The sequence below is a fragment of the Peromyscus maniculatus genome, chromosome 4 (assembly GCF_049852395.1).
Source record: "Peromyscus maniculatus bairdii isolate BWxNUB_F1_BW_parent chromosome 4, HU_Pman_BW_mat_3.1, whole genome shotgun sequence".
Taxonomy (NCBI): Eukaryota; Metazoa; Chordata; class Mammalia; order Rodentia; family Cricetidae; genus Peromyscus; species Peromyscus maniculatus.
In genome coordinates, this window is record NC_134855.1 from 54,480,488 (window position 1) to 54,500,585 (window position 20,098).

General features: G+C 43.6%; 1 protein-coding gene across 16 annotated transcripts in view; it reads left to right on the forward strand.

Moving 5' to 3' along the window:
* Positions 1-20,098, forward strand: part of Osbpl6 (oxysterol binding protein like 6) — a 202,367-nt gene that overhangs the window by 175,868 nt on the left and 6,401 nt on the right. For 13 of the 16 annotated variants that reach the window (XM_006972473.4, XM_042275501.2, XM_042275502.2 and 10 more), the window contains 8 exons: positions 3,132-3,239; positions 5,454-5,591; positions 12,624-12,711; positions 13,274-13,527; positions 14,365-14,502; positions 15,024-15,087; positions 16,870-16,948; positions 18,902-19,046. In XM_006972473.4, the coding sequence (XP_006972535.2) occupies positions 3,132-3,239; positions 5,454-5,591; positions 12,624-12,711; positions 13,274-13,527; positions 14,365-14,502; positions 15,024-15,087; positions 16,870-16,948; positions 18,902-19,046 (1,014 nt within the window). The remainder of the gene's footprint in view (positions 1-3,131; positions 3,240-5,453; positions 5,592-12,623; positions 12,712-13,273; positions 13,528-14,364; positions 14,503-15,023; positions 15,088-16,869; positions 16,949-18,901; positions 19,047-20,098) is intronic. The other 3 variants (XM_042275506.2, XM_042275509.2, XM_076569729.1) reach the window with 1 other exon arrangement.

Sequence of the window (20,098 nt, forward strand, 5' to 3'; positions counted from 1 at the left end):
TCAGAACTTCAAATGGTAACTTTCTGGATTGAGCAGGAAGGAATTTTTTTTGAAGTGTTAGACATTGGTATGTTTGAGGACAGGAGGCAGCGGGCTGAGGATGCTCTGTGGGGTCTTCTTCACAGTCTAGGCTCACTAGTAAATGCAGATGCTCCCTGTATGGGTGCTCAGTGAAGACTGTAGGCACCACACACCACTTCACAGTGCTTCTCCCTGTTAGCCTTGGCCCTGTGTACAAAGCAAATGGATTCTCTCCCAGGCAGGCCTCAGTAGTTTCTCTTGCTCAGCGGCTGGCACCAGTGGCTGGAATCTGCCTCCCTTTTCCTTGGTTTGTCCCTGTTTACTCTCCCTGAGCACATGCCCTACACTATTTTTACCATCTTCTGTGCTCTTTAGTATTATTATCACTCCAATTGCCATTGCTCTTTCAATGCCTGTATTCTTCAGCATTTTCAATTCCAATGACACCGTTAACAAATGTGATGCTGGACCCTGCCGGGGAACGCTATGCCCAGCCCTCAGTCATTTGGCTGCAGCAAATTTCACAAGCAGACTGACGATCAAGGCAAAAGGAGGAGCCAGCCTGGGGAAGGTTGCTAAGACGGGCTGACGCATGCATGGTTGCGGCTTGAGTTTGCCAGAGTTGCAGTGACTTATTTCTGCTCTGTGTCATATGACAAGCCTTGTATCTACCACTGCTTATATATTATCAAGGAAGTTATTTCTTTCCAATATTTGCTCTGAATTCCATGTAGGTGTTGCCTGTTTGAAATCAAAGTAGGATTTAGTCTTTAGGTTTTTTTAGGTTTGCTACAACTTTGAATTTTGGACTAGTGAAAATGCATTGTGCTGCACATCTAAGTAGAATCCAAGTCTTTTTCTTTTGTACAATGTCAACATATTGGCAGGGAAACCTGTAAGTATTAATATCAGTAGGAAAGGAACTAAAAGAGATGCTTTTTGTTTTAAATATGATAACCTTTTCTTTTTTTCTGGTAATTATAAAATGGGAAAATTTCTGGGAGTGACAAGATGCAGTTTCCTAGATTTGAAGACCAAGTGTCTAAGATACATAAGCTGTTGTCAGCCCCCCAACAGCTTATGTATCTTAGACTTACAGGTTTCCCTGGGTGTCCTTCCATGTGTCTGTAGGCAGGATCATATTTAATGCAAACTGGCTAAGGAGAGAGTTTAAGTGAGCTCTTAATATTTTTAAATCCCCAGAGGAAGCGGTTTACAGTATTCCTTGTAAATGGGAAAAAGTGTTTCATGTTCCCTCCCCAAGGAAGAGCTTTACTCGGGCTTGTGGTTAATTCATGAACACTGTTCCAGTGTCAGCAGAAGGTGTGTTCATTTTAAAAAGAATGGATGGTCGAGATTGATGGGAAAACCTCAGGTCGTCACTGATTCTGCCCATCAGCTCATCACATGCCTTGCCAAAGCCCTCCCATTTACAAAGTGTGGCAAAGTAGATCTGGCCCGAATATTTCAACAACTGTTCACACTTATGTGTGCACAGGAAATAACTGAAGGAACAAGTGAGCTCCATACAAAGGATGAGACAAAGCAGACGTTTGTTTTTGTTTTTTTTTTCAAATTCTTAAGTGATATTTTACCCCTATTAAAAATGATTTGAGCACTTTTACCAGATGACAAGGTACTAGAATTCTTCCTCCAAGGCACTTGGTTTACTTACACACATCTCTTTTCTAACACCTTCATGGTTTCATCGTTTCTTAGGTAGACTGACATTTTTCCCTATCCTCACATGTAATGCTGTTAGATCAGTATCTACCTTGAATCTACCCATACTTCTCACACCAGACCCAGTGTGTTGCTTAACATATCATACAAACTAGTTCTAAAGGCTTTAAAACAAAAACTGTAAGTAATTCTGTCCTCAAAACACAAAACCGGAGTTAAAGGTCGGAACCAGGCTGGGGAAAGGAGAGGAGAGGTAAGAAGTCTTTGCTCTATGCTCCAGCTGTACTTCTTGCCTAGTATAGGTGTCGGGTTTTAATCCTTAACGTTTACTGAGTATTTGAATGGGTACAGTTACAGTTATCGAATTCTGCTCACACACATATTGGTTTACCATATCTATTGACTCTAAATGAAGCAGAATGCACATTCTGCAGGGTAGATGCTCTTTAGTAAGCCCTGGCATATATTGTTTGCTGTAAAACCTCCATCTCCATTTCAGAATTCCCATTTTTAACAGAAGGAGGTTTCGCCCATCTTTACACAGACCTTGTCCTCGCATAGGCATTTTACCTGAAAACCCCCGTGAGCTGAATCCTGACACAGAAATGATCATATTCGCACACATCACTGTGAAGTGTGGAAGGCTCCCCATGCTTTGTGCACAGGGGCCCTGTGAGGGGCACACTTATGTGAAGCTGTTCTGTCCTTGCATTAAATGCAGTTGCTGCATGTGCTAGAGTGTGTCAATGGTGTTTCACCAATGTTTACTTCTGGCGTGTTCAAAGCACTGTGACGTACTGACACTCGGAGTTGGTTTGCTGTTGGACTCATGCTCTTACTATGGTTGTCCATGTCCATACTTTTCAGCAGAAGCACCTTTTGTGTGTGCCACTGTATTACCAAGAGGACTAGTTATGAGCTCCTGACAAAATAAAAATATCCATTTCCTTTGATCAGACTGAAAATAATTCTGTATGCTAAAGTCAGTTCATTAATTATTCCAAGTATTTTTGAAATGATGGCCTGTCTTTGAAACGAATCCTCAACTTTAGAGAGTAGAACAAAGAAAACTATGAGAGAATCAATATCTTCCATCCCAGACTGCACAAGGTAATATATATGTGGTGGTAGACTGGTCTTGGATGTAATGGGTCTGCCTCTGAGGAGGAGAAATCCATGAATCATTTTTATGAAGCCCATTAAATATTTCAGTTCACTAACCTACTTAAGTAGTGGTCTTACATTACCAAAAGTTAATGTCATAACTCTCAGCCATTTATTTCCCTCTTAACTGATACGGTCCAGCGCATGGTAAAGTCTGAGCTAAGAGCATCTCAGAATTTTGTTGTCTCAAGTTGTCCCTTGTATTTGCTTGTAACACTCGCTTATTACTTTGCCGTTACAATTGCAGTTTTTGTTACTTTAAGGCACTCAACCAGAATGCTGAGCTCAGGAGTCGGCTGAACAGAATACACTCAGAGTCTATCATTTGTGATCAGGTTGTCAGTGTAAATATTATCCCTAGCCCTGACGAGGTAAGGCTCATTATGAATGGATATAGAACACCTGTTTTATGACATCTAAATTACTGCATAGTTTTGCTTATTTTAAACAGTTGTTTTCTGTTAGTGACATTCTCTCCATAACTGTTTGTGTTGCAGACAGCTCAGTAGTCTTTGAAGTCAAAGATGTATATGAACTTGACATCATGTATTCTGGTGACTGCTGTCTCTTTTTATTTATTTCAATATCCACCTGATGTCACCAAATATTTAATTTATATATCTAGTCCAGCTTATTTATTTTATGCATCTGTTTTGTTCTTTTTTTTTAACATGTTCATTATCACCAAATGTCTAATGAAATGCTGAAAAAGTTTTAGCTGGCAAATTGTTTAAGAATTGCTTAAAGGGCCGGGCGGTGGTGGCGCATGCCTTTAATCCCAGCACTCAGGAGGCAGAGCCAGGCGGATCTCTGTGAGTTCGAGGCCAGCCTGGGCTACCAAGTGAGCTCCAGGAAAGGCGCAAAGTTACGCAGAGAAACCCTGTCTCGAAAAACAAAAACAAAAACAAAACAAAACAAAAAAAAAAAAAGAATTGCTTAAAGGTTTCTTTGGAGGAAGTTATCTAGGGAGGGAAGCTGCCTCTTCCTGCTAAAACAAGCTAATGGTGCTGCTCGTGAGCACCCTTCATGATGACTCAGGCAGTCAACAGCCAGCAGGGACTGGAAGTGGGGTAGGGTGCTTGCCCCGCATGCGGAGGCCTGGGTACAGGTGACGGGTGTGAAGTGAAAACTCACCGTGTGCTGCAGCCGGTTCTAACCAGTCACACTGTGCTTCGTGTGTCATTATCAACAACCTCTATAGTACACGCTATTATTTTTTATATTGAAGAAATGGCATGAAAATAGAAAAACATCCAGAATGCAAGCTAAAATGTGTATAAGCTTTTGTAAAATTATGTTTTATTAATCGTTAGAAATTAAAGCTTTGTGCATGGCAATAATGCATCTAACGAAGTGAGAGTTTAAACTAAGACTAAGGTCATATTTGCATGAAAGCCGTATGTTTTACCATAAATTTTAGTGTAAATCAGACTCAAGCATTCTGCTGGAAAGATCCCAAGGCATCATCCTACCTTTGACTTAAGTTGTCTGTCCACTGTTTCTGTTCATCTTTAGAGTCCCACTGAACTCTAATCACATTTATATCCACTCAGTTGCTCAGGAGCTAGGGCTATTTCTAAGATTGGTTAATGAAAAATATTTAGATCCAGCAAGGTGACTCAGTGAGTCAAGGCACTTGCCACCAAGTCTGATGACCTGAGCTTAGTCCCTGGGGAACCACACAGTGGGAGAGAGAGAGCAGAGTGCTGTGAGTTGTCCTCTGAACCACCCCCTCATACACATGTATGTGTGCGCCCCATATGGACACCCAATACATACATGTGATGTTAAAATTACTGAATAATCCTTAGTTGAACTCTTCAACCTGAAAAGTGGATTAAAATATATATTATAGTCTTAAAATTCATTCTAAATAAATTTATCTTCCTTGAATGCAGTTGTTTGTACCTTAGCACACATAAACAGTATTTTTCTTGAAACAAGATTCAGTAGTCTAGACATGTTTGATTGGTTTAAAATTCATGATTTAATTGGAAATCAAATTATATAGCTCCTATTTCAGAAATTAGTCTTATAGATCACCAGCCTAGCTGTCTCAAGACGTTTCTGTAAATACTTCCTGAGGTTTAATTCACTGCTCAAAGCAATAGCTCTCAACCTGTGGGTCGTGAGCCATTTGGGGGCTGCACATCAGATAGTTACATTGCAATCATAACAGTAGCAACATCACAGTTATGAAGTAGCAGTGAAAATAATGTTGTGGTTGGGAGTCACCACAACATGAGGAACTGTATTGAAGCATTCAGAAGGCTGAAAACCACTGGCTTAGACTATGACTAGGAATGCCAGGCCTAAGACCACAGTCAATTCATGTTTTTAATAGGGGTTTCACCTGTTGAATTCCATTTGCTACCAATGGGGCATATTGTAACATCATGGCCTTTCAATTCTGCGCTTGGGACTCTCTAGGCACAGTAGATGGAATCATGTGTGGTAGCAAGTGAAAAACTTGGTCACTCATGTTAACAGACAGTTTGGAATTCTCTAGAAAATCTAATTTGGAGGAATAGCAGTGCTACTAGGAAGGAAAACATGATTCTGTCCTACGTGTCTTTCTCCCGCAGGCTGGCGAGCAAATCCATGTCAACCTCCCTCTGTCCCAGCAGGTGGCCAATGAGAGCCGCCTCTCCATGTCAGAATCTGTGTCAGAGTTCTTCGACGCCCAAGAGGTGCTCCTGTCTGCAAGTTCCTCAGAGAACGAGGTAAGGTTCCCTGGTGTGTCCATCCATTTCGTTTGCTTGGGACTGCGAGTTTGGGTAAAGACCGTCAGACTCTGGGACGTCAGGCTGCTGGATGTGTTTGTTTACGTCACAGAAAGATGCTCACCTTATAGCAGAGCCAAGGTGTGTAAGCCACCGTGATGCTTCCCATTTCCTGAGCACTTCACAGTGCTTCCGGGCTGCAATTCAGGGGCGCTTAACTTGGATGGATAAAGGGAAATAATCAAACACATATATATGTGGCAAAGTAACCAAACCATTGGTAACAGAGTTCATTGCAGGGACCATTTGGTAATTCAGAAAGGGTGAGAGAATTAGAAAACCATCTCTGCTGGGCAACTTAATATGTCTACAAGGAAATCTGATCTGCCCCAATCCCCAGTATGCTTAGGATCACAATTTAGCTGTCACACAAAAATGTTAATAATCTGGTCTCTGTACTCAGGTGCAGCCTCATGTTCCTTTTTGTTCTAGATCCTTCCAACAGCCAAAGGAGTGATTCCTGGAGTTATCAATTTGCTAAAGACATCGTATTGTCCCTCGTAACAAAGAGAAGTAGTCTTTTGTACCACCCACACTGGAAAGAACTGGTCTGCATATTATCCTTGTGCCCTGTGTTTTAGAGGCTTCCAGAAATAGTGGCTTTTATTCATATCTCCTTCCTGTACCACAATAATGAGGTGGGAGCCAGGAAATAAACTCAAATAATAGTTTTCAGGGTTATCCCTCCCCTTTAGTTAAGGTGTGGCTCCTAGGTCGATCTAATCTGTTCCAGTCTCTTGAGTTTCCTCCTGATGAGAACCCCCAGAAGGCTCCTCAGGCCTTTACACTGACAGTCTTGGCAAGCCCACCTTGTGAGCCAAGCATGGGTGTGTGAATTCCAGTAACAGCTGCAGGGTCCACGCAGGTGGTGTGTACTGTACCGCATCTACCAGTGGAGCCGGGTCCTCTGCACAGGCCACCCGTGCTGGCTGGAGCATTTCTCTCAGAGAAATGTATGTTCTCTCCCCCCACGTTCAGCCCTCTGCTGTGCCTTGTTTACGTCTCCCTCCCGGCTATTGCCCTCCAACACAATATGTTTCATCCTTTCATTTTTTATGTGTTTGCACCTCTAGAATACAGGTTCCACAAAGGTCTCTAGAACAGTCTAGTGAATTCAGAACTGGCACTCAATAAGTATTTACTAATGCAATAAAGGAAAGAGTTCTTTCAGGCCATTCATCCACTAATTCTTCTGAGAAGTGCCCACATCAAAATTTCCCTGACTAGGGATGCGGTATCTACCACCAGTGCATTTACTTAATGAGTCCTCAGATCCTTTTAAGAAAATTGTCTACTAAAAGCTACATCCTTGGGTTTTAAAGATGGCCTACTTCTTTCCAGAATGTTCTATCAGCCTAGTGTCTGCTTTAGAATTTGTGTCTGCAGGGACACACCTAGTCACATTTGGAAAATAGTTCCTGAACTGTTTTTGAACCCTGAAGTTCAACACAGAAATATTTGGCTCCAGCACTTTGAGCTCACAGGGAAGAAGACAGCCCTTGGTAGCACCGCAGGGGCTTGGCCTTTGCATAGGACCGTGTGAGAGGACCACAGCAAATAGCCCAGCCCCAGTTACTGCACCAACTTATGACATGCCCACCTCTGACCCGGGTCCACTGCCACCTCGAATTCTACACCGGCGATATTGTATCATTTATGGCACAGTTTGGGAGAGATCGGAAACCAAAGAGGAATAGCATGCTTAAGTGTGGCTGTTTCCTTAACAAATGCTAACAATAAGCGTGCTTGCGATACACATTCCGTTCTGGTAGGCACTTGTCTCCTCATCTGTGATCAGGGAGATTGGCTTCTTCTAGAGAAACTGGGTGGAAGAGAAGCTAAAAAACTCAGCTTTACTGAGCATGGTGGTGTTCCCTCTAGCTCTCTTCCAGTCAGTGAGAACTGTAGAGACAAAGTACAGAGGGAGAATATGAATCAGAAAAAAAATATTCTTAATTTGCCACGTTAATAGGCTTCACATGCAAAAGCAACTCTTATTAATCTAACCCATGTATGCAGTCCCTCTGTCAGGGTTTATCACATGAAATGTGTGAACTCTAGAAGCAGAAGTATTGAACTCTTTTCAACCCTGATTTTTATTTACTTAGTGTGTGTGTGAAGGGAAGGAATGTGTGTATATGTGCTCTTGTATGTGTATGCCTCTGGGTGTGTTGTTTGTGTGCATGCACATGCATGTGTAAAAGCCAGAGGTCAACTTCCAGTACCTTCCTCAGTTTCCCTCCATCTAATTTGTTGAGGCACACTCTCTCCCTGAGCCCTGGTGTTCATCGGTTTGGCTAGGCTGGCTGGCCGGCTCTGGGACTCCACCTGTCTCCTCTCTTCCGTTGCTGTGAGTTCAGGTCCGTTCACCACACCCAGTTTTCACATGGGTCCTGGGAATCTGACCTCAGCTCTTTATGTTTATATAGCAAGCACTCTACCGACAGCTCAGCCCCTCAACCCTAATCTAAAAATCATCAATAAATCTAGAAATATTAGAAATTAAAAATAGACTAAATTATTTTTAGCAGTACAGGAGATCAAACCCAGGGCCTTATACATGCTAGGTAAATATCACTTAGCTATTCCTTTAGTCCTACTAGTTTTTATTATATTCAAATTTAAAACTTTCAATAGCAAAATGCTGGCATCAAGTTTTAAAAAAAAAATGAGTTGAGGAGAATCAAGATGGCGGTCACTGGTGGCCAGCGCAGCCTGAGCATCTTGCTCCAGGCTCTTTGCAACATCAGCTGTAGCCTCAGCCAGGGCCCTGGTTTCTCCCGGGAGTGAGCACCTCTCTTCTGGCCTGGTGAGACGGGATCTAGAGAGGACCACTGTGATGAGAGGAGGCTGTGAGGAACAGAGAGAGCAACTCTCGAGCCCAATAGGCACCATGACTGGGATCATCAAGAAATAGATCCTGGACACCGGGAAGCACCTAGACAACAGAACACTAAGGGTTGAGGTAAACACCTCAGCCCCACTCCCAGCAGGGCACTGTGGGAAGTGAGTTAGTAGATGGTGGAGTGATGGGAGAGAAAGAAGAGAGCAAAGAGGTGGTGGAGACGAGTGGTTAGCGCCCTATGAAGTGAGGCAGTTGCTGTTCCTGCTCCTTGGGAAAAGGTGGCTCACACTGCCCATCAAGAGAGCCAGTAACAAGTGCAAGAGCTAGCGGCCCTGTGCCTTCTTCCTTTGAGAAAACCGACCACTGAGTGAGTCGCTGTGACTCCCAGAGCCGCATCCTAGGCCAGGAAGAAGAGCGGTGTCTGCAGAATGGGGACGACTGACTGGACGTGTCCTGCTGTGTTTACTTCTCATCCGTGGCCTGACTGCTAATCTTTCTAGCTGTGGTGGTGGTTCAACAAGGAGACTTGACGACGCTAGGTTAACTGCAGTTTTACTGTGCTACATCTGACTTGGGCCCGAGATCTATTTCCTTTGAAGCTTTGAATTTGACAAACACTTGAAGACAGCCAGAGACCCTGCCCCATATGTGGCCCACCCACAGCAGGAGCCACTACAGTGTGCAAGTAAGGGGCAGAGAGACGGGAAAGAGAAGCATAACAGTTTGTGCAGTATGAAGAGAGGCAAATCTAGAGACTCAGGGGTGGAGAGGAACAGTCTGATGTGAATAGCTTGCAAGGCCACCTGAGGCCATGGTGAAGTCCCGGCCCATGCTGCTACTGTGGGCCATGTATAGGTCCATGACCAAGCAGCAGCTAGGGTCTGTGTCCATGTCCATGGTCCGTGTTACTACCAAAGGCCATGTGGATGCCCCTGGTTTAGACTGCTGCCTGGGACCACGTTGATATCAATGGCTGCACAGAGTTGGCCCCTCCCCTTGCTGCCTGCAGCATTGGGTGAGCTAGCCAGGGCAGTGCTGACGAGCTCACTGTGGTGGTAAGGATGCAGGAGAGCTGGCAGGCTGACCAACCAACGCAGCCTGGTCCAGATCCAGGGCTGTGAGTTGGCCCACCCCAACATCCACCCCATCTATGAACTGCCAGAGCACGTGAAGGGGCCAGTTCTTCAGATTCAAAGCTGCAGGACCTCCATGACATAAGGCAACAACAGGATATCCACAAGGAGTCCCAGTGAAGGCCCTGTATTGATAGTGTGGTAGAAGCCAGGGTCCTCAAACCAGACCAGTGACTCTTTGCAATGAACATTTGCAAGTAAAGATATATGGAATAAAGGGTATGTGACTCACTATGACACACTACAGCTTCCATGATGAGATTATTTTTTTAATTTTTCATTCAGGGAGAGGGAGGAGGTTGTAAGGGCAGGTATAAAGGGATGGGGAAATGAGTAGGATTGGGGTACAGGATGCAAAATCCACAAAGAATCAATAAAAAGTTAAAAGAAAACATTGGAAGACTCATCCATTATGGGTGGCCTGCTCCCTGGGTTTGGGTCTTGTACTGTTTAAGTAGGGATGGGACTGGGCACAAGCAAGCATGCGTACATTTATCCTGTCTGCTCTTGACTGGGAAAGCAGGCAGCGGCTTCAAGTTCCTACCGTGACTTTTCTGCAATGATGGACCATAACCAGGAGTTGTATGCCAAATAAACCCTTTCTCCCTTAAATTAAAAATAAAAAGTTGCAAACTAGGTAAAATGCAAGATATATGATGACAGAAGACTGTTGAAAGACATTTACATTCTGGTTCATCCCATGTCCATCAGTGCACAATGAAATGCGCTGCCTATCCAAATACAGATGAAGAGCTTTGTCTCTTGTCAGGGAAATGTGCCCAGAACACCACAAAACTAAGATCCCAGACATGGTGAGCATTACTATAATCCCAGCACTTGGGAAGCACAGGGAGGAGGCTCACCATGAGTGGTCCAGCTTATTCTACATAATGAGTTCACGACCAGCCAGAGATTTGTAGCAAGACTCTGGCTCAAAGCACCAAGCCTGTAACTGGAGGCAGAGCTTTTTGTCCCATCCACCTGATTACACTCGGCAGTCATTTCCCAAATTACCACTCAGAGGCTTATATTAATTATAAATGCTAGGCCAATGGCTCAGGCTTATTACTAGCTAGCTCTACATTTAAATTAACCCATATTTCTTATCTGTGCTTTGCCACATGGTTTGTGTCTTGTTACCTCATGTTCTACATGTCTTGCTTCCTCAGCGGCTGGCTAGCATCTGGCCTGACTCCGCCCTTCTTCATCTCTGTCCTCAGTTTGATTGTACTGCCTAACCTCATCTTGCCTCCCTATTGGCCAAAACTGCCTTATCAACCAATGAGAGCAACACATATTTACAACATGCAGAAGGACATCCCACTGCACCAAGCCAAAACAAATGGCCAAACACACAAAATGTGATCTTCTTTGTTAGTAGGTAAAGACACATACAGTGTGAGTTTATGCTGACGTTTTAAGATTCGGAGGATGAAGCCTATCTGAATGGGCCTGTACTGGCAGCTGCAGATGATTTTCAAACCCTGTGTGCCCTCATGTACTTGTTCATATTTTACAGTAGGGGTGTTTTGGTTTTGTGCTCAGAGAGGACACTGCAATTTACACCTTGAAGACAGAGTAAAGAGTATCATTTTCCTGCCTGTATTGGAGACCTTGGTTTCCCAGTTCTGCTTGTGGCTTAGTGCCCTTTCTTAACTGCTCCAACTCTCTGTACATCACGTTGTTCCTTAATCTTATTTTGCCCTTAATTTGGGTGTCATTTTTAGTTTGTCTGTTTAGGTGTTTTTGCAGTATTTGGGACTGAACCTGGAACTTAGGCGTGGTAGTCAGGCAGTCTGCATTGAGCTCTGTCCCCACCTCCACAGGTTTCCTTGTTGCTCCATTCATGAAGAGAGTGACTTAATGCTTGACCTTTTCCCCCAGCCTCCCAATAGCTGTCAGACTCTAGAGTTTCTTCCCTAGATCTGTGGAGCATCTTCTCATCTCACCTCCCTAAAGAGGGCTGTAAGCATCTTCTGGAAAACTGAGTCTTGACTCTGTGTACACTCCCTTAGTTTGTTGGGTTTTAATGACCCTGCAGGTTGGCATGAAAAGCCTGCTGTCACTGCCATGCCCTTTCCTGTCTCCCTACACTTAGTCACAGCCACTCTTAACTTCCCAGAGGTCCTTGGGTAAATGCTTCCCTAATGGTTCCTGCTTTTGCCTCTTCCTGGGCCTCTCTCTCTCATAATGACTAGGCAACTCCTGTTCTCTCTCAGACACCTCCCATGCCCTCTGCTCAGTAAGTCTCAGCAGCCTACCTGGAGTCCTCTGTGTGGAGTCACACGCCTTCTTTTCTGTATGTGTGTACTGTGTTTTCCATAATTAAGCATTCTAGCCTCCCCTGGCTTCCCACCTTAGCTAAGAAGGAGTGACTTCAAAACAGCAGCTCCACCCTAGCACCTTGTAGAAGATACTCGAGTATTCCCTGAGCCAAGTATGTCTTCACTGTGATGTCTGCTTCTCATGTGAACAACTTTGTTACTTTTTACCTTTTGATGATGGGAGCTTGTGGTGGTAATCTAATTGTACTGAATTATTATTTTGATTGTATGTTAATAAATAAAGTTGTCTGGGGGTCAGAGCTATTAGAGCCATAGCAAGAGTGTGGCGGTGGTGGCACACGCCTTTAATCCCATAGATCTCTGTGTGTTCAGGGATACAGTCAGCATTGGAGACATATGCCTTTAAGACCTAGGGGGCTGTACATTCAGACAGTGACGAGGCAGTCATGTGTTTGGGTTTACAACCAATGAGAAGGCAGAACAACATACTATAAAAAAACGAACCGACAGGAAGTAGGTCTTTTTTCGCGAAGCTGGGACAGCAGGAGGAAGGGTGAGATTTTAGCTCTGAGCTCTGACTTCTCGGCTCTCTCTTTTACATTGTTTCTGTGTTTCTTATTTAATAAGACGGTTGGTTACATCAACAGGAGCTCTCAAGGCCAGAAGCCTGAGGAACATTCTCATCACCTCCCTCTCCTTGCTCCCTTAGGCTTCTGATGATGAGTCCTACATCAGCGACGTGAGTGATAACATATCTGAAGACAACACCAGTGTCGCGGACAATATTTCTCGGCAAAGTACGCATCATTTGAGTGTCCAGTTTGTTCTGTCTACATGCTGGATCACAGCCCGGGGAATCACTAGCCAGTCAGTCCCTTCTGCTCCAGTTATCCCCTTTCAGTTAGTTAGGGGTAGAATCTGTCAGGGTGTGCTATTGTAAAAATCTGTTGGGTGTGTGGTTAAGTAGAGAAACTTGACCTCTTGTTCAGACCCAAATGTCAAATCTCTCTTGTTGAAATACACACACACACACACACACACACACACACGCACGCACGCACGCACGCACGCACGCACACATGCACACATGCACGCACGGGTACGCACATACACACAGAGACAGAGAGAGTGTGTGTTAGTTTTTAAATAATGTTTGAGTATATTTAAAACTTCACTTAAAGCCTACTCTGATGCTTTGCACATTTGTTCTCAACTTCATATAGAAATGATCCTATGTATGAAGGAGGCTGTGATTAGATGTATTACAATCAGAACTCTATGAAAGGGTTCTCCTTTCCACTCTGATTTTGTGAAACCAGAGAGGGGAGGCTTCACTCACTGTACTTCTTCCCCTGCCAGTCCTGAATGGGGAGCTCACAGGAGGTGCCTTCAGGAACGGCCGCCGCACGTGCCTGCCTGCTCCTTGCCCTGACACCAGTAACATTAACCTGTGGAATATCTTGAGAAACAACATTGGCAAAGACCTGTCCAAGGTCTCCATGCCTGTGGAGCTCAACGAACCACTCAACACACTGCAGCACCTCTGTGAAGAAATGGAGTACAGCGAGCTCTTGGACAAGGCCTCGGAGACGGATGACCCCTATGAGAGAATGGTAATGGAGGGCAGGGCAGGACTCATTGAGGACCTGAGCTAGGCTGCAGCCATCCTGTAGACAACCTTTCTGTTGGTATAACATTCTCGCTGTGTTAGGTATTCGAGAAGATTTGGTCTGTGTGCATAACCAAGCAGGGCCAGAAATTTCTAGATACTCTTATTGGAAACTACTTATGTTGTGAATTTTCCATGGCCTAGATGCCCACAGGGGTCTCAGCCCGCGACATTGCCATATGAAGTCAATTTGCAAATGTGTTGGGCCTCATTCATAGCTATCCTGAGATGCATGTTGACCTTGAGCTGCAGGTTGGGGACACCTGCTGGCCTAGAGTGTTCCCTAGAGTTTGGCAAAGAGGTTAAAACCTCCTTGGAGGTCAAAAGTTTGCCGAACCTTGCTTTGTCAGCTACTCCCGTGTGCCAGGAGAGCCCATCTGTTCAGGGGCATAGTTCTAAGCAAGCAACTTGCTGTTGGTACTTTGCCCTCTACTCCATAAGGCTGGAAACCTTGACCTCTGCTCTAACCAGCACCAGCAGCCACACCTTCATGCCTGTGGGGCTAAGGGTGTGCCCACGCCATGGCTAACAAACTGGCTTCCAGAACCTTTGACATCTATGATAGTCAGGAAATCGGGTGGACACATGAATGAAGGGCATTTGACTTCAGTTGCCTGACACTTATCCCTTCCCGTGCATTGATGAAGAGACAAGTAATTGAAAATACAGGCATCGTCAGATCAGCACCCCTCAACATGGAGCGTGTGTGTCCTGTAGGGGTAGAGACACACGGCCCCGGAGTGGTCTCCTACATCGTGCTCCTTTCTCGATGTCTTCGCAGGTTCTCGTTGCTGCTTTTGCAGTCTCAGGGTATTGCTCCACCTATTTCAGAGCAGGAAGCAAACCATTCAACCCTGTCCTGGGGGAGACCTATGAGTGCATAAGAGAAGATAAGGGCTTCCGGTTCTTCTCAGAACAAGTAAGTGAGGCTGCCGTCCAAGTTCAGAGGACAGTTTAGTGAAGAGAAAAGCTCTAATAACTGTGTGACTGGGACAAGCTATCTTACCAGTTAAGAGAAATACGTAATTTAATTGCATCATCATCCCCTCTAAGTGTATGTGGGTTCTCTGTGTTTACCCATGTCTTAAATATTAACGACTTACTTATAGTTTTGAGGTGAATTTCTTATTAGAACTGGGTATTCTAGTTGTCATGGTGGGGGGATGATTTTACTTTTTAAAATAATGTTGTTGATGTTGATGATGTATGCATGTAATCACAGCACTGGGTGGAGGCAGCAGGATCAGGAATTCAAGGCCAGTCTTAGCTGTAAGTTTGAAGCCAACCTGAGCTACATGAGACCCTGTCACAAAAAAACAAAAACATCATTTATAGCAGTTGGAATACTAACATCATTCTCTCTCTCTCTCTCTCTCTCTCTCTCTCTCTCTCTCTCTCTCTCTCTCTCTCTCATTCTTTCTCCCTCTCTTAAATTACCAGGTTAGCCATCATCCACCCATTTCTGCCTGTCACTGTGAATCGAAGAACTTTGTCTTCTGGCAAGGTTTGTATTTCAATTACAATTGAAAGCCAAATGTATAAGACTGTGGAAAATGTCTAGCTATGAAAGTACACTGTGCTCAGTGTGATTGCTGCCTTGGGAGCTCAGAGACTATTAGTAAATGCTGGTAGGGATCATCCTGAGAAATTAAAATTTCCAGCTTACTATGCAGCCATGTTGTCTTGGAAATGAGATGCTGAGCCTGCAGAACGTCAGCTCCACGTTGCCCATTCCAGCCTAGAACCCTCACCTTGTCTGGTGCCTTATGGGCCTCCGTAATGTGGCTCTGATGTCTCTTGCCCTCTGCTCTTGGAGTATGTGCAGAGATTTTCACTGGCCAAAGGAATGCTCACTGGCACATCTGTCTAGGCATCTGGTCAACCAACATGTCCACGTGTATTTGCAGAGTCAGCCAACCTAGATGAACAGCGCTCAGAAAAACTATCCATACTGATCATATGCAGAATAGTTTTCTGTTATTCCCCCAAGAAATGTAACAATAAACAACCATTTCCTAAAGACCGACGTTGGGTTAGTTCTTACAGGTAATGCAGAGATAATTTCAAGTATAAGAGAGCAGTACAGCTTTTATATGCAAATATCTTGCACTTTTTATGTAAGAGACACAACCATCGGCAGATTGTGGTATAACATATAGATAGATGTTCTGGAACACCCCCTCCCCCAAACAGCAACAATTTAAACACTTATGTGATTCATGGTCTTTTGACTCTTTGGAGCTGGGGCTTTGAAATAAAGTCTCTCCTAATTAAGGCTCATTGCTGTGGTGCAATTTTTCAGTTTTACCTAAAATAAAGTTTTCAAAACCCCCTTAGGAAAAATAGAATGCATTTGCTGACTTGACTATTAAGTGTCAAATAGACCTTTGCATGTGGAAGGTGCTTTGTGGTTCACAGGAAGCATTGCCTTAACTCGAGAGCACACAATGACAGTACTGTACCTGAACTCTATGGCAAAATAAGAGGATCATTCTTGGTTATAAGCCAGAGTCAGAAGTTCTATGAAGACAGCCCTAAGCTTCCTTTGTTTATCCAAATGGGACTAGGTGGATTATTACAGATTTGCAGGTAGATCTGAGTCTCCATGTGGAAATATAAAGCCATTGAATAGGAGGAAGTGGTGGGCCTCTGGTTGTGTCTTAGCCAGTTCGGGAATGCGTTAGAAAGTGCTGGGCCTTGGGCTGTGTGTCTCAGCCAGTGTAGAGACAGACATATTTATTAAGTTCATCCCATGTGCTCATAAATCCTCACTATCTCTATATAAAGATTTTAGTTTATTTTTTTATCTTTTGCTATTCTCCTCAGACCTAACTCCTGTGTGTATAAGGGGGAGATGTGTTATAAGTCAGTGGTATTACCATACTGTAGTTATTTTTACATATACTTCAGGCTTGATATATGTGGTGACTATTTTTTCATTTAGTCAAAACTTAGCATCTATTATTATCTGGGGATCAGTGCACCCTAAGGTCTATATGCATATGTGAGTACCTCCCACCTGTACGCATTCTATTCTGGCTTCTGGAATTTGTTTCATGCAATGGAAACAAATAGGGAGCATGGTTATGAAGGGAGAAATAATGAATCTGGAAAGAATCACAGTATTTTAACCTTGGCTATCTTCAGGTCTTTGTGATATTAAATAATAGTACAGAATCAGTTATAATTACAAAAGTGTTTTGTAAACTATAATCCCAGTATTAGTTTTTACAGACCTGATCAGATGTGGAGCATTGAATTTCTGTCCCCTCACTGTCTCATCTAGATATCAGATGGAAAAACAAATTCTGGGGAAAGTCGATGGAAATCCTGCCTGTTGGAACCCTGAATGTTACGCTTCCAAAGTAGGTTGCTCCCCTCTCCTCTCGGGCTTCTTAGCTGCTCTTGTAGTCCAAGTGGGTATGCTGAAAGGCTGGAAGGTTCCAGTTCCCTGTGTGCCCAAAGCCTCTGTTACCTTCAGCGCAATTCTTTCAGGACGGGCTTCCACAAAAACAAACAGTCTTAGCCCATGTACCCCAGCTTCCTGCTTCTCTCCTGGCATCCTTCTTTTGATCAGCCCAAAGCAGCCACCTGCCATGTTCTCACCAACATTTTAATCTACATTTGTATTAACAAGCTCTCCCTTTGCCAGTTTCTTTTCTATACTATTTATAATTTCACTTTTATATCTATCTTGCTTAGATAAAGAACCTATTTTAAGTTTCTAAGTTATTTATTAAAAAAAAGTAACAATGTAATTCTTTTATACCATATTCTATATAAAAAAATTTAGAAGAGATGGGCTATAAATATTTTTAAATTACTTGGTTTGTACTGAGGACAAAGATATGATTTTGTTGCTTTTTGGTTGTTTGGTTGATTTGGGTTTTATCTACTTGGGTGGTAGGATGTGCTGGGGTTTAGAGATAAAGAGATGGTTTGGTATATAAAACCACTTCAGCAGGAATGTGAGGACCTGAGTTCAAATCCCCAGAATCTATATACATGGCATGAGTGTCTGTAATCCAGTGCTGCTGTGGGAAGATAAGAGGTGGAGACAGGAGAATCCTCAGAAAACGTAGGCCAGCTAGCCTGCAGTATGCAGCAGAGAAACAACAGAGTGACCCTGTCTCTGAGTGGGAGGCAAAGACCAGAACCCGAGGCTACCCTGTGACCTCCACACACCTGCCCGTGCACCTGTGTACACACATGCATAAGCACACACGTGCATGCATGTACATACACAGGCACGCATAAGCACACATGTGCATGCATATGAATACACAGGCATGCATGTGCACACACAACCTACTGACAAACTGGATATGAGGAAAAGTGAGATGAAAGAGATAAACTTTCAATAAGTGAAAATTCATGAAGAATAGTTTTCCCAGGTGTCTCTAATACCTGTATCACACCAGTTGGGCCTTAGAAGTGTTTTATTTCATTATGAAATATAATTGTACTTGAAAAAATACATAATGTATCCACTTACATCTGATTTGTGACCATGACATTTCACGGCTTGGCAGAAATTCTGTGCTTCATTCCCCAGAATATATATTGGATTTGTGCCCTAGATGGGCTTGTTCGCCTTCTCACCTCCTTCCTAAAGAATGACTCCATCTTAACCTTTATTGGGACCGTGTACTGTAAGAGTTTTCCGGGAGTCATTGTTCTCAGACGTGTATCTGATTGTGCTTCTTCCCCTGGATCCTTCCACAAGTACTCATTACCTGCCGGGAAATGGGGACTCTCCAGTAGGTCATTAAATGCCTTTCCTGCCCTCCTCATGACCTGGAGCACACCCCTGACAGGACCCCAGGTACCGGGTTCTTCTCGCCTTGTGCCTCATAGAGGCTTTCCCCCCATACACAGTGCCCACCACCCACCACAAACCTACAGAGCCAGCCTCGTCTGGTACCTCTTGCTTGATAATCACTCCATGTTTCCGCAAAGCTGAGGACTAACCCCCCTTCTGCTCATGATGCTGTGTTCAGTTGCAAATAGTAGCCCTCACGATACTTAACTTTTTTCAGTGTTTGCTTACCTGTCACTGTATTCCGAGCATACTCTTAGTCCCAGGGGGCAGAAAAGAGGCATTGTTGAACTTAGCAGTGTTAGTTCCATAGAGAACACTCATTGTTCATTCCTTAAGTCAATGAATCGTGTCATGCCTATTTATGACTACACAGAAGTTTTTAAGAAATGAGGGGAAGTGAGGGGAAAGGAAGTTTTTACCCAAAGAACATTCTCTCTTATAGGAACAGTGATATGTCTGTGTCCATTACTTTTGTTCAGTGCTGTATTCTTTGCAGGTACGGAGATTACTACGTGTGGAATAAAGTCACCACGTGCATCCACAACATCCTCAGTGGGCGAAGGTGGATCGAGCATTATGGCGAAGTGACCATTAGAAACACCAAAAGCAGCGTTTGTATCTGCAAGCTCACATTTGTCAAGGTGAGAAGCACCTTAGAACAGAAAAGCCAAGATCCTGCAGAGTGCTTCCTAAGGAAGAAATGCAAGAAAATCTTCCCTGTATCGTATCTTAGGGCATTTTAGACAAGAAACCACAATTGGCTTACAGCGTTGCTTGAAGAATATAAACTTCTGAATCTGTGGAGATCAAAAATATCGTGTCAGAAAAATAAGTTTATTTTTAAAGAATCTTGTTTTTACATAACCAGCCAGGATACTAAGTAAAATTCTGGAACACATTTCATTCCTAAATTGAGTCCTTTAGTTTCTATTACTGCCTGATTACAACACAAATATATTTATGTGATTATTTAGGGCTCTGATTCTAATGTAGTTGTCAGTTCTTGGAAATACTTGAGCAGAGCCATGTAAATGATAGCTACAGTCATTGCAAACCCATCTAACCCTGCTCTGTAACAATCCAAATCGGGCCAAGAGAAAGCATTGCCTTCATTTACTAGAAAATAGGTTATGGAAAGAAATGCCCATGGGAGACCATTTCCCCTAGGAACGCTGGTCTGAAGTAGAAATACAACATACACCCATGTTTGTTTAAGTACATTACAAAATTCGCCAATTATTTTGATATCATGTCCAGGTGAAGTTCATTAAGTTCCATGAGCAAAGGGAGAGAATTGAAGGCAGAATCACTAACCTGTGAGTTAATATTGGGCTCTTCAGCTAACAACTGACCTGGAGCTAGAGATTCGCATGGTATCATGCTGTGGCATGGAGCAGAAGTTTGGGCTGCTTGTTTGTTGGCTTTTGTTGGTTTTTGTACTGGGAATCAAATCCAGGACCTTGGCCCATGGTAAGCCAGTGCTCAGAGCGACACCCCTAACTCCAAGACTATCCACTACTTAGAAATTAACCTAATCAATTACTCTGGCACACCACTTATCCTAGCACTTGCAAGTTTGAGGTAGAAGGATTGTGAGTTTTGTGCCAACCTGGGCTACCCAGGAAGTTCCAGGCCAACTTAAACGACGTTAGTGAGACCCTCTTGAGATAGAAAGCAAGAAGGACAACCTTCC